A 14061-nucleotide genomic window follows, 5' to 3' on the forward strand; every position below is an offset into this window, starting at 1 on the left:
TCTCATAGAAGACCAGAAGGTCTTCTCATAGAAGACCAGAAGGTCTTCTCATAGAAGACCAGAAGGTCTTCTCATAGAAGACCATAGAATTCCAAAAGTTGTTTTCTTCTCATAGAAGATCACAAGGTCTTCTCCTAGAAGACCAAAATGTCTTTTCATAGAAAACCAGGAGATCTTATCATAGAAGACAACAAGGTTTTCTCATAGAAGGCCAGAAAGTATTTTCATAGAAGACCCAAAGTCATCTCATAGAAAACCGGAAGGTCTTATTTTTATACATAACAAGAAGGTGTTCTCATAGAAGAGCAGAAGTCTTCTCACAGAAAACCAGAAGGTCTTCTCATAGAAGGCAAAAAATTCCTCTCCTAGAAAGCCAAAAATGTTTCTCATAGAAGCCCAGAAAGTCTTCTCCTAGAAGACAAGCACGTCTATTCCTTGAGAATCAAAAACTATTATCACAAAAATTCAGAAAGACCAAAAGCTAGTCCTTAGAAGAACCGAAGTTCTTTTCATAAAATATCAGTCTCCTTATAAAAGATCACTAGGTCTCTTTATAGAAGAACGGTGGCTATTCTTATAGAAAACCGGTAGGTCTTCTTATAGTTGGCCTGTTGCTCTTCTTATAGATTACCTGTGGGTCTTGTTCCACAAAAACAGACGATCGCCTATGTTAAAACCAGAACCATTTAACGTAGCAGTCTTAAAGGTATTTTTTCATTGAATATACCATTCATATTTAAGAAGACCTCATTTTCGACGAATGATATAAAAAATTAGCTTACAAATAGTTTCACCCAGTTTCTATGGTAACCCATTTAAATAACATTCAAAGGCATATCTGTATGTGTAGGCCCACTCTCATTTCTTTATTTCTTTTCATCATGTTCCCATTTCTGCAAATATGTTACAAAGGATTTCATCCTCATACTAATTTCAAAGAAATTAGCCCAGCTTCTTGCAACTGCTGTTGCAAATCCCTGTAGAGTCTGCAATTACAAATATTACACGGTTGGTTACTCAAAGAACCTTGGAATTCATATAAGATGAAAACTAACAAGATTTCGTTATTGTTGTTAGTATTTTTTACTACAATGTTCTTAGCAGCAGCTATGCCTAGATGTTGTTATCCTTAGCTGTTTATACATCATCAGCAAAAACATCATCACCATCATGGATGGTTTTACGGCGTTTATAGTTACACGCGTATTTCACGCGTAAATTCTTTTGAGAACAAACTGAAAACTATGTATATGTAGTTATGTTTGCATATACTGGAAAAGTTTTCCAGCACACACAGAAATTGTTTTTAGTTTTAACTTTGTAGCTCATTTTTCTAGCATTTTGTTGTTTCCCCTAGAAGTCGATGTGCGTATTACGTTCTACGCAGGCAAACAAAGTTTTACTCTAAGGACTTATTTTGTGCCGAAGAAACAAGAAAAAAAAACCAACAACAACATCAACTACTGAAATGAAAGAAGAAACTTCATGCCTATCCTAAGCATAGTTTAATGCGTACATAACAAAAACAAAAACTACAACAACAATTTGTTCGGTCTATATTCTCTTAACCTAGAAAACTATTTACATGCATGCATACCACACTGCTAGCTCAGTGTTTTCTTTTTTCGCTCGTTTCATTTCCACTTTCACAAGAACTATATGCCTTAGTAACCGAGAATTCCAGAGAATATGCTCTACTTATAGATGTATAGAAGTGTGTACTTTTATATAGTACATTCTGCAGCAGCCCAATCAAGATATCAGTCAGTCAGAGTCATGCGGGTATTGTGCGAAAACTCAAATTAATTTTTCTTAATGCCTTTAAGCGTGTTTTGTATTGCATTTGGGAAGTACAATAGCCGATGTTACTGATTAAATTTTCCTGCCAGCCAGCCAGCCTGCCTGCAATCCGGAACAATGGTGATGGCTTGAGCAATGTATACGGGCGGGCGGTTTGGTTGGCAACGCCAAACATAATGCTGATGGACTGTATGCAGCATTTCTCGTTGTTAGAATCTATGAAATATGTATTCGCCTTAAAGTATGCTATAAAAAATGATTGCAGAAATTAAAGTGGCCTACACAAGACAACAAAGAATTTTATTTATTACATTACATATCGACGCCTCCGAACCATAGTATGCTTAGTCTGAAAAGTGAGTTTTTCAGTAGAAGCTCTCAAAGTGTGGAAGTTTCATATATCTTACGGGCCATGCTAAGTACATTTTTGCTTATAACTTTGGTTTGGATTGGCCGATGATTACCAAACCAGAGAATATAAATTAAGGACCGTAGTATCTAATAACGTAAAGAACTTTAAATCATGCTAAGTCGACTTAGCATACTATGGTTCGGAGGCGTCGATATGTGATCGTAATGAGTTTTCCAAAAAATAATAATATTAATAAGTTGGAAGTAAAAAGATGTCTGTCGGTATTGCCATCAAGTATATACCATAAACATATGTATATTTAAAGTACGTGTTTTTATCAAAGTGTTGGAGAGGTGCAACATGAGGTTTCCCTATAGATCACATCTTCGGATTTAATTTAGACTTGCAAAAATATCCGAATGCCCAAATTTCAGATCAAAGCTTTTTACTTTCAAATATTTCAATATTTCAAAATGTTAACACTTTGTGGGGGAGATACTAGAAAGAGTGGATCGACATCTTCCGAAGTTTAGTTCAAGTCAGATTGCCCATTCAACTGATATTATATAAAATTATTTTCAACAAAATTTTAACTTTTTTTTTTTTTTTTTTTTTTTTTTTTTGAGGTACAGAAGAAGTGGATCAATGTGTCCAATCTTTGAATTTGATTTAAAATTGAAAGAAATATTATGATGTGCACATTTGGTATCACATCGGAGATAAGATTGTTATTGGATTAACAAAACTTGCCAGTAAGAGTTAACCGAAGGACCCAGCTTCGATTTAAACCGGATAGTCTTTCGCGTGATATTATAAAATTAATTTTCAACAAAATTTCCTGAATGTTGTTTTCATTTTCAGCAAATGTTATCTTCAAACCTGATTAAAATGTTGATAAAATATATAGATATCTGCAGCTAGGGATAAGTAAATCTACTTTTGGTCCTTGAGGAAATCTTTCCCAAAGTCCAAACGGCCCAAAAAATTACACATTCCAGAACTTTATTTTATTTGTTGACAACAATTCATTTAAAAACCATTTTTTTGTTGAGATCGGTCGGTAAAAGTTTTGAACCGGTTTAACAAATTCGAAAGATCAAAAAGTCGACTTTTCAGTCAAAATCAATGTAAAGTATAAAAATGTTGGTGACATAGGAAATATGCCAAACATACAATTATTTGAAAAGGGTCTTGTGACCCAGTGGGAACAAGAAAAAAAAACAGAATTTCAATCTGTACCTAAAAGTGTACCAAGGATTACATTTTTTGGCAGCAACACCAAATATGAACTTACATCCACTTTGAGTAAAAAAGGCCCCAAATATCCAAAGTAATATCTAAAAATGAATCTATACCTAACCTTTTTTGCATGAACGTTTCATAAGAGGTACTAAAGCCTAGTTAGAACTAATTCGGATGGAAAATGTGCGAAAAAACTTGATCTCGCCTGCAAACAAAACCCACATTTGAGGAAAATATCTTTCGGAAGATAGCTTTGTTACAATAGTTGAACGGGCAAAACTGACTAACTAAATTGTCAGTTGATCAATATTATATGCATTTTATAGGGTATGTTGGTGAGGTATCGAATATCAGAGAAACCCAAGAAAGAGGATCGAATTTGTATGTAGATAAACATTTTCCAATCTTTATTGTAAAGTAAATGGGTTTTAAATAAAATTAGGCTTTACATTAATACGTGTATGTTAACGCATTGGAAATCGCCCCTCTGCATCCGAACTATGCGAATATGGGTTCTAGGAATTGATGTAGAAGAAAGCGAACCTCTCCCTACAATTCCAACTAAGAGATAAGACACCTGGAAGATGTGCATCTATTTATTAAATTCGACATTATTCCTTGCAAAGGAATACAAATTAAGTAGGATTTGTCATCTGTCTCAATAAAGACTTCAGTTTCGATGATATGCTCCTCATTTGACGAAAGTTTCTTTTTCCAGTGAGAATTTTTTCAGACCTGAGAATAGGTAATTTTCACTAGGAACCCATCTGAAGTAATTTGAAGTTCGATATGTGTATCGAAAAGACCACATCGCATTGAGAATCCCGCTTTTGCATTCCAACTATGCGAATACGGATTCCAAGAAATGTAGTAGATGAAAGAGAAACTCTTCAGATCATTTCCCAATATATATAAACATTACGTGATCTCTAAGCTCAAAAACTACTGCATCGATTTTGACCAAACTTCATGTACATGCTCTATGCGGCGTGATGTGTGTTTCTGTGTGGTTGAGCGTAATGTCCATCGGTCAAATGGCGCAATATTTAGCTTTTTTATGTTTTTGCAATATAACTACTGTGCCGAGCTCTCTAACTGTGCTTAGCTCTCTAATTTGCTCGATTTTAGACATATGTTTCACCCTACCATGCTTTATCAATATCTGCCTAAGTTTCTGGATTTTGAGATCATAGGGAAATTCCCATTAAGATATCCAGTAGTTTTCGTGATATTATTGGAAACTTTTCTGAGCATAGATTCACTAATGTTTAATATCTCCCATATAAATATCCCACCCATTTTTATAACATCAGAAGTTTTAGCTAAAAATTCATTCTATATAGTATAGTCCAACGTGGGTTCGTTTCAAACCCCAAAAACATGGAATAATATAGAGTACCATTATATGGTGGCTATTTGCAAGAGTTTTGTTTATATGTTACAAATTACAATTTGGATATTTAAAACCTATTTCCAAATTCATAAATTTGTTTTTAGATACTACTATGATATATTTTATGTTTTTAAAAATAATCTCTCCCAAAACACAATGAGATTAATTCGACATTATTTAATGTCATTGACATTCATCGAAAATAGTATGCAATGATTTATTTAAAACAGTTGGCATGTTCCCACTTATGTATAAACAAAAAATATATACAAATATATATATTTTTGTTGGCCACATACTAGTTTCAATATCACTTGACACTACCTAAAGACTGGCGTCACTAGAACTAATTGATGTCGTCTGCCATGGATTTATATTTATCATAGGCATTTTAGCCAAATTTGTTAACATGAATTATTGGCAAAGAGCCCAATATATTTTTTTTTTATTATTTATTTCCCACTTATACGATATTTATTAAAATGGGTGTTAATTTATTCATTTAAAATAATATCAGACCACAAAGGACGAATTGATTTTGATTCAGACATAGCTTCCAGATGTAATTTCGTCCAATGTCATGTAAATATTTAGAAAACGAATTCTACGTAATAATACTAATTTTTGCATATAATCGAAATATATTCTACCGAACATAATTTATAATGCGTAACGACATGAATTTTGGAGCACCACTTGCATGTATTAAAAGTAATGGTGTAGGTATTATATAGTCGCCTCCATCCGTGTTTTGAAAATCTTTGTTGACATACAACTCCCACATATCAAACTTGCAAACATTTCCGTCCAATGACATTTTAAATAACCTTAAATCATAATCTTTGTCGACTGAACTGTAATATAGTGTAATTGCCTTATAAATAGAAAATTTAAACTTTGTTGCATACTTTCAGGCATTAACAAGTAATTCTATATAATTTGGTTTGTTTTAATTTTTCCTCATTATTTCTCTTATTTTTTTTCTTACAGTGTTAACTTCAAGAAAAACGAAAAGGAATACCAAGCCGATAAGTCTGAAGTTTTGAAATTCTTGCGCGAAGAAGAATCTGGCACCTCAACTCCAGGTAATTTCCACGATTACTATGCTTTAGCTCAAACAATGTTTGCCATTAATGGTGGCAGTAATCCCTTAGGAGATGATGCATGGCATTAGCGAAAAAAAGAGTATTTCATAATTTAGATGGCATAGAACAAGGGAAATAAATTAAACTCAATTAAAGTATTATTTTTAGTTAAACTAAAGAAATAGATTTTGGATCATGGCATAAATATGTTTTATAGCTGCATACAATTTTTTTAAAACTTGCCAGGGAAGACCTTGAAATAATTCCATTGCATTGCAAAATTCCTATATTATAGGTATATAGATAAATAGATATTTTTTTGTTTTGCAAAAGACATCTGTTTTTGCCATTTATTTAATTTTATCTTGGACCATATATCTAATTTGTGTGTGCTTATGTATGTTCAATTTTTTTGGACCTGTTGTATTGCATATTTACTGATTGAAAAATATGTTTGTGTTATTTTTTCTCATTCTCCTATTTTTCTTGTTTTTTTTTTCTCTTTATTTTCTTTCATTCTATAATTGTCTTTGGAATGCCTACGTTCGTCTATGTCTGTCTGTCTTTTATGTGTTTTTGTGTATTTTCTTGATTCATGTCTGATCATTTGACGTTATACTTTTGGACTGGAAACATCTCTGAAACATTTATCCACACACAATAATACGATTTACAAAAAAATATACAAAAACACTACATCATCGTCGTCGTGTGAAAAATTATAATAACGAACTTCCTTGGTGTGAAATCAAAATCAAACGAATTGTTATAACGATTTAAATCATCGCCATCAATCGCCTGAACGTCATCATGTACTCCTCACGTTACTATTATCCATATTCGACAGCATTCGGCAATTACTCCGGTCAAGATCAGCATCAACAACAACAAACTCAATATCAACCACAACAACAACAACAAACTCAATACCAACCACAACAACAACAATATCAACCACAACAACAACAATATCAACCACCACAACAACAATACCAGCCCTCAGCCACCAAACATGTCACTGCACCAGTAACTCAACCCAAACCTCCAAGCACTGGGGGTTTGCCAGTTGGCCAAAATATTTGTTACAATTGTGAACGTCTCATTACGTAAGTGTACATTTTTCTTGTTTTCGTTTCCTTTGTCTCCAACATATATACATATAGAACAAGTGCACCACACACCATACCACCCCCAATCCCATCCATTCCATTTTCATTCACTCTCTTCCTCCCATTACCCACGTATATGCAAGTGATCATCATTCAACGCCTGTTTTCTTTGCAAAAAATCAAAAGAAAATCTAATTTTAAATTTTATTTAAAAATAAAAAATTGAAAATTAATACAAACAACAAACACACATAGGAAAATAAACAACCACCACCATCAAAATAAAATATATATAAAAAACGACGACAACAAACTGTTTTGCATCCCATCGTCATCATTTGCGTAGTTTTGTCGCATGGTTTTTGTCTTCACTAACATTCAATGTTAAACGGTCACATTAGGGAGGATCTAAAAAAAAATATTTATGGATTTTGTCTAATTAAAAAAAAAAAATCAATAAATCAAAGAATTTGACATTGAATTCGAATTTAGTTATATTTTATTATATATTTTTTATTAAAAACCAAATTTTTTTATTGAGGTCCAGATAGACTTTATATACCCTACACAAGTTCTTGAAAAATAACAAAATATGACTGCAATGGATCGTAAATGGTTAGCATAAACAAGACTTTTGCGGAAAAGCTTCCGTATATGAATGTGGTATGGTTAACCTTATTTTTTTAACGGAGAAAAATGTTTTATCGATTTCGCAATGTCCGGCATTCTGTTGAAATCACTATAGAACTCTCAATATTTATGATGGAGCTGCGAAATTTTCTCCATGCATTGATATTACTCCTAGGAAATTTGGTATTTAAAACTAAATACCTTTATAGGCCAACATCCCATTTAACAATACTTCTCCACTTTCGATATTCTAAAAATTTCAATCATTTTTCAATGGGAAAAAATGTCATGACATAAAATGCTGAATATTGGTGAAAAATTTGCATAGCAGACGTATGAAGACCCCCTGTATTTTCCATTTAAGTGTGATTTAATTTTATGGATTTTTAGAAGGTAATAAATCCTCCTACCTGAAAAATAGGTCCTATTGTATTTAAAGATCGTAGACGCTATTATAGTTCGTGTAAAGATGTTCAATATAAATGGTCCACCAACTATTTCCTAGTTCCGTGAAATGCAAAGAGGCATTTAGGATTTGGAACTGATAACAGATTTCTATGCAGAAAATATTATTGTATTAGTCCAGGGTCCCAGACGCATTCGAAGTGACTGAAATTTGGCATACAAGGACTACCAATCCTCGAAGCACAATTTCCACTTCGATTTAGACCCCTAACAACATGATTTTTGATAGTAGACCATACATTTTTTCAAGATGTATGGGAATAAAATGTAGTCATTGGGCGCCACTACAGGGCTATATAGCGGATGACCCATCAACTCTATTTTTGGTGTCACCAAAAGGTTTCCGCCTAACAATACGATTTTTGATAGCATAAACAAATCTTCTGGCTAGGGGAATCACGATGATGTACGAGAATAAAATTTAACACGTTGACGGACAGTAGAATAGCCGTCATGTCACATAGTGAACTTGAACTTGACGGCTATAGACGCAACTGTCCGTCAACCTGTTAATCATTCGGCAATCAACTCTGTTTTTGGTCGCACAAAAGGTGCCTGTTTCACCAATATTTGTAAGTTCTCGCATTGTCTGATGTTTCGTCTTCCTTTGTTCGCTTTTCGATTTTTTCCGAAATCTTCTCTCATGCAAATTTATTTAAATTTCGGAACTGATTATCAGAAAATATTGGCCCATCATATGCGTGTATCACACGCATTCGAAGTTGCTCAAATTTGACATACAAAGGCTATCAATTGTCGAATCAGTATTTCCTCTAGGATTTAGACACCTAAAAAATGAGTTTTGAAGGCAACAACAGATCTTCTGGCTATGGAAATCGTAGACCACACATTTTTTTCACGATGTACGGGATTCAAATGTGACCATTGGGCGCCTCTACAGGGCTGTACAGCGGATGACGCATCAACTCCACCTTTTGAGCGGACCAAAAGGTGCCGCTTTTAGCCGATGTGTGAAAGAGATCTGCCATGTGGAACAGTTGCCACGTGATCAATTTTATTTGCTTCGGATGGCTTTTACTACGAACGATATTCCGGCTCACGTGTCGATGGTCGAGGTGACTTATATATTAAAATTGATATTCCGTTTGCAACACAACCAAATGTTCGCCAGAAACCCCATAATATATGTATTGTCTTGATCAGAATAATTTCTATTCCAAAAATTGTCGATATTGGCTCCAATATTGGTATTTTTGGGGTATTCCAAACAAAAATTTGTCAAAGTTTTGGGGTGGACTAGCCAAACTTTACAACTTGTAGAATGGTATTTCGTTTACTCCCGGCTGTAATACCCTCATATAAAATTCCCTATCGATTTCACATATTGTGAATGGCGGGTATAGAGGTTTCCGCACGGGTCTAGCAATCTTCCTCAAGGCATCAATGTTATTTAGCTCAATTGCCCTTTTTTTTTGACGACCCTTTGAGCGAGATTCTGCCACGATTGAGGTCATTTAAACAGTTTTTCTCAGTACAACATGATGGTGCTTTATCGCCATACATAGATTTAAGTACATCGATGCACCTTTGTTGTGACAATCCATGTTAAAGTTTGTGAAAAATTTAATGTCAGATGACTTAGTGCTTCGATGTTTTGGACGAATGTTTTGGTACGCTCCGAATGCATCCATAATTTTCTTTATATTTCTGTGGGGTAAATAAATCGGTAAAATTACTCAATGCCAGTTCATGTTTAGGCATTCAAACCAAGTAACTAAATCACTGAAGTATGCTTCTCCGGATTATTTTATATACTTTTACGAAATTTATATTTAGTGTGGGACCTTTTTAAAACATCTACCGGGAATATATATTTATAGTTGAATGCCAAAATCATGAACCTCATTATTTCAAAATGTTTTCTGTCTTAACCCAATATATTTTGTATATGCAAACATGTTTTACCATAAAAAATATATGGTTCGAAAATAATATGTTTTTCGAACCCTCACACAATGTTCAGAGCAACATTGGAACATGTCAACATTTTACTTAGAAATTTTATTTTTTTACTCGTATATCACGTTACTAATAACATGCATTTTTGTATTGTTTTAAAATTTGTCACTATGTAAAATTTAAATATTTATGACAAACAATAATTTGTCATTAGGGAACAAGGCTATAAAACAGATGTTGAATTTTAGCGTATTTTTGTTAGTAAATTGGCATAAATAGCCATTTAAATACCACTAATTATAATTATATAATTTTTATATTTAAATAAATCTCAATTTGCCTAATTGCCCTCCGCCAAACAACTTGACCATCACCTTTTAGAACCACCAAGAGAAACTAGCTACTATGCGACCAAAAGTCATGCCATTGGTGGCAATGAACGACGTACGCCATTGTCTCATGATCATGATGAACGTGTCGGTACACCATTGCAACAAAATACCCTTGCACCGGCCGCTTCGCATCGTCCCAGCTTGCCAACACCGGCCTCGTCATCGGCCCCCGCTACGGCACAAAAAGTTGAACCACCACCAACTGTACCCGAACAACCTGATCCCAGACTAATTGTTATGCCCGTCTGTCCGGCTTTACAAACTCCCGAATATAAAGAGGAAATGGAAAAGGCAGCAGCCGAGGCGGCTGCTTGCGACAGCGATCAACCAAAGCCATATACAGCTAGCGGACATCCGGCATGTTCGATGTGTGGCGTTGGCATAGTGTAAGGATTTTACAGATAAATACAGATTATTGTCCCGGTGTGGGATGAGTGTTTGTTGTCCGTCTCATAATGTTATTATCCCCCATGGTGTATATTTTTTTGGAGTATTATAATTTGTATTATTTATTATTGTTTTTTTTCGTCTGTTTAAATGTCCTCTCTCACCCACTTTACGTTTTCGCTGTGTTATGCCAATACATGAAATATTATACCCTACCCATTCACACAAAACCAAATATTACGAATATTTATTTTATTTCGCAAAATTCTTGTCTAGCGTCGAAAGCCATGGCAAGAACAATACAAATCGTGGCAGAGAGAAATCATATAACATTCCCGGAATACGCATTCAGCATCATTAAAAATTCCAGCGATGATTTTTCCCCCATTGCTGTTGTTGTTAGTAACATTGGCGTCATTGCATTTTACAATTGCTATTGTTGTTTGCGAGGGTGCAGCTATCAACAGAAGCCGCATTCCATTTTCCCCCGAAAACCGACAACAATTGCCCAACCACCCACATGCATTTGTCAATGTTTGTATGCATGTGTGTGTGTGTGCGGTTAGTTGCATTGCAGACAGTAACAACCAAAGCAGAAGCCGTACTTCGCCACTCAACAAATTATCATTTAAATTGAAATATTCATAATATGCAATTGCATACAAACGACCAAAGAGTAACACAGACAGCATTCCGCACACATACATATAACATCGCATAGGTTTAATACGAGAGGTGTGAAATAAATCTTTATATACCAGAAGACACGCAGAAGGTCTACATAGAGACCAATTGGTATGTATAGAGACCCCAGGTCTTTATAAAGACCAATTGGTCTGTATAGAGACCCCAGGTCTTTATAAAGACCAATTGGTCTGTATAGAGACCCCAGGTCTTTATAAAGACCAATTGGTCTGTATAGAGACCCCAGGTCTTTATAAAGACCAATTGGTCTGTATAGAGACCCCAGGTCTTTATAAAGACCAATTGGTCTGTATAGAGACCCCAGGTCTTTATAAAGACCAATTGGTCTGTATAGAGACCCCAGGTCTTTATAAAGACCAATTGGTCTGTATAGAGACCCCAGGTCTTTATAAAGACCAATTGGTCTGTATAGAGACCCCAGGTCTTTATAAAGACCAATTGGTCTGTATAGAGACCCCAGGTCTTTATAAAGACCAATTGGTCTGTATAGAGACCCCAGGTCTTTATAAAGACCAATTGGTCTGTATAGAGACCCCAGGTCTTTATAAAGACCAATTGGTCTGTATAGAGACCCCAGGTCTTTATAAAGACCAATTGGTCTTTATAGATTCCCCAGGTCTTTATAGAGACCCCAGGTCTTTATAAAGACCAATTGGTCTGTATAGAGACCCCAGGTCTTTATAAAGACCAATTGGTCTGTATAGAGACCAAAGGTCTTTATAAAGACCAATTGGTCTGTATAGAGACCAAAGGTCTTTATAAAGACCAATTGGTCTGTATAGAGACCAAAGGTCTTTATAAAGACCAACTGGTCTGTATAGAGACCAAAGGTCTTTATAAAGACCAATTGGTCTGTATAGAGACCAAAGGTCTTTATAAAGACCAATTGGTCTGTATAGAGACCAAAGGTCTTTATAAAGACCAATTGGTCTGTATAGAGACCAAAGGTCTTTATAAAGACCAATTGGTCTGTATAGAGACCAAAGGTCTTTATAAAGACCAATTGGTCTGTATAGAGACCAAAGGTCTTTATAAAGACCAATATAGAGACCAAAGGTCTTTATAAAGACCAATTGGTCTGTATAGGGACCAAAGGTCTTTATAAAGACCAATTGGTCTGTATAGAGACCAAAGGTCTTTATAAAGACCTATTGGTCTGTATAGAGACCAAAGGTCTTTATAAAGACCAATTGGTCTGTATAGAGACCAAAGGTCTTTATAGAGACCAAAGGTCTTTATAAAGACCAATTGGTCTCTATAGAGACCAAAGGTCTTTATAAAGACCAATTGGTCTGTATAGAGACCAAAGGTCTTTATAAAGACCAATTGGTCTGTATAGAGACCAAAGGTCTTTATAAAGACCAATAGGTCTGTATAGAGACCAAAGGTCGTTATAAAGACCAGTTGGTCTATGTAGAGACCCCAGGCCGTTATAAAGACCAATTGACCTATATATATCGACACTGGATCTTTATAAAGACCAATTGGCCTATGTAGGGACCCAAGATCTTTTTAGAGACCCCAGGTATTTATAGAGACCAATTGGCTTATACATTTGAAATACATTTTATAAAAGTTGTTCGATAGAAACTTCTCCTATTCCCCTCCGCATTTCATAACCCACGAAAGTCACTATCCTTATATTTGCTTGGAACATCATACATAACTTCTGTTACGATATTTTGGAGCCGAGAGTCTACAACCAATATTTTCATGAAGCTATATCACAGCATAAGTATGTATGTGTGTATGTTCATATTTATAAATATAACATCAAAAGTATTCTCACAGATAGTAGGGTAGGGCAAACATCTACCGGATATGGATACACAGACATATCTACATATATAACACGTATTGTATTATACAAGGTGATATGCATACATAAACATATTATGCTCGTCGCGTTACACACACACCCACCCACATGCAATTGCACAGACAATACAATTGCATTTAATACATTTGTCTACGGTACAATTTTTAGTGGTAATTTGTTGGGCTGTTTGTATTTATTAAGGTTTTAATATTTAATTGAGAAAATCTCGCGTATATATATGGCCGCAGCACACATAAATATAAATGCATTTTTCTTCTTTATTTGTGGATAAACTTGAACTCATTATTCGTATATGTATGTACGTACATACATATGTGCAAAATACATATGCTCTGCGCTTTATAATATAATTTCAATACTCATTATGATTAATAAAGCGTAAATTAATTGCTAGTGAGTTATATTTTCAATCAATACGTTATTATTATGGTTGTTGTATTTTTGTTTTTCATGTCCTTCCCTTCGCTCAGAGCTCGTCATAATTTCATGGAAAATTAATTTGATAAATTAACCGCAAATTGTTGAAGGCTATGTTAATAGAATTTACAATTGGCCCCCCAACTTCTACTGTGCAAATGTGTTGAGCAACAACGAACGAAGCAGAACGGAATTTAAATCAGAAAAAATTCCAATTGAAAATATGCACGGCGTTTAATATTGGCAATTATATAACGAAGTCAAGAGTTGTATTGATATTCAAGTGGTAGCAGCGGAAGGAAGGGTTTTCAATTGTTAAGTTTT

The 14061-nt window shown here is 34.6% G+C and overlaps 1 protein-coding gene across 1 annotated transcript in view; it reads left to right on the forward strand.

The window, feature by feature from the left end:
• LOC133325827 (PDZ and LIM domain protein Zasp-like) overlaps positions 1–14061 on the forward strand; it is a 79569-nt gene that overhangs the window by 17811 nt on the left and 47697 nt on the right. Inside the window, exons 5-6 of the mRNA XM_061534546.1 lie at positions 5778–5872; positions 6720–6978. Coding sequence (XP_061390530.1) covers positions 5778–5872; positions 6720–6978 — 354 coding nt within the window. The remainder of the gene's footprint in view (positions 1–5777; positions 5873–6719; positions 6979–14061) is intronic.

Source organism: Musca vetustissima, unplaced genomic scaffold, assembly GCF_032173495.1.
Source record: "Musca vetustissima isolate MV318-11 ecotype Yass unplaced genomic scaffold, APGP_CSIRO_Mvet_v1 utg5215, whole genome shotgun sequence".
Lineage (NCBI taxonomy): Eukaryota > Metazoa > Arthropoda > Insecta > Diptera > Muscidae > Musca > Musca vetustissima.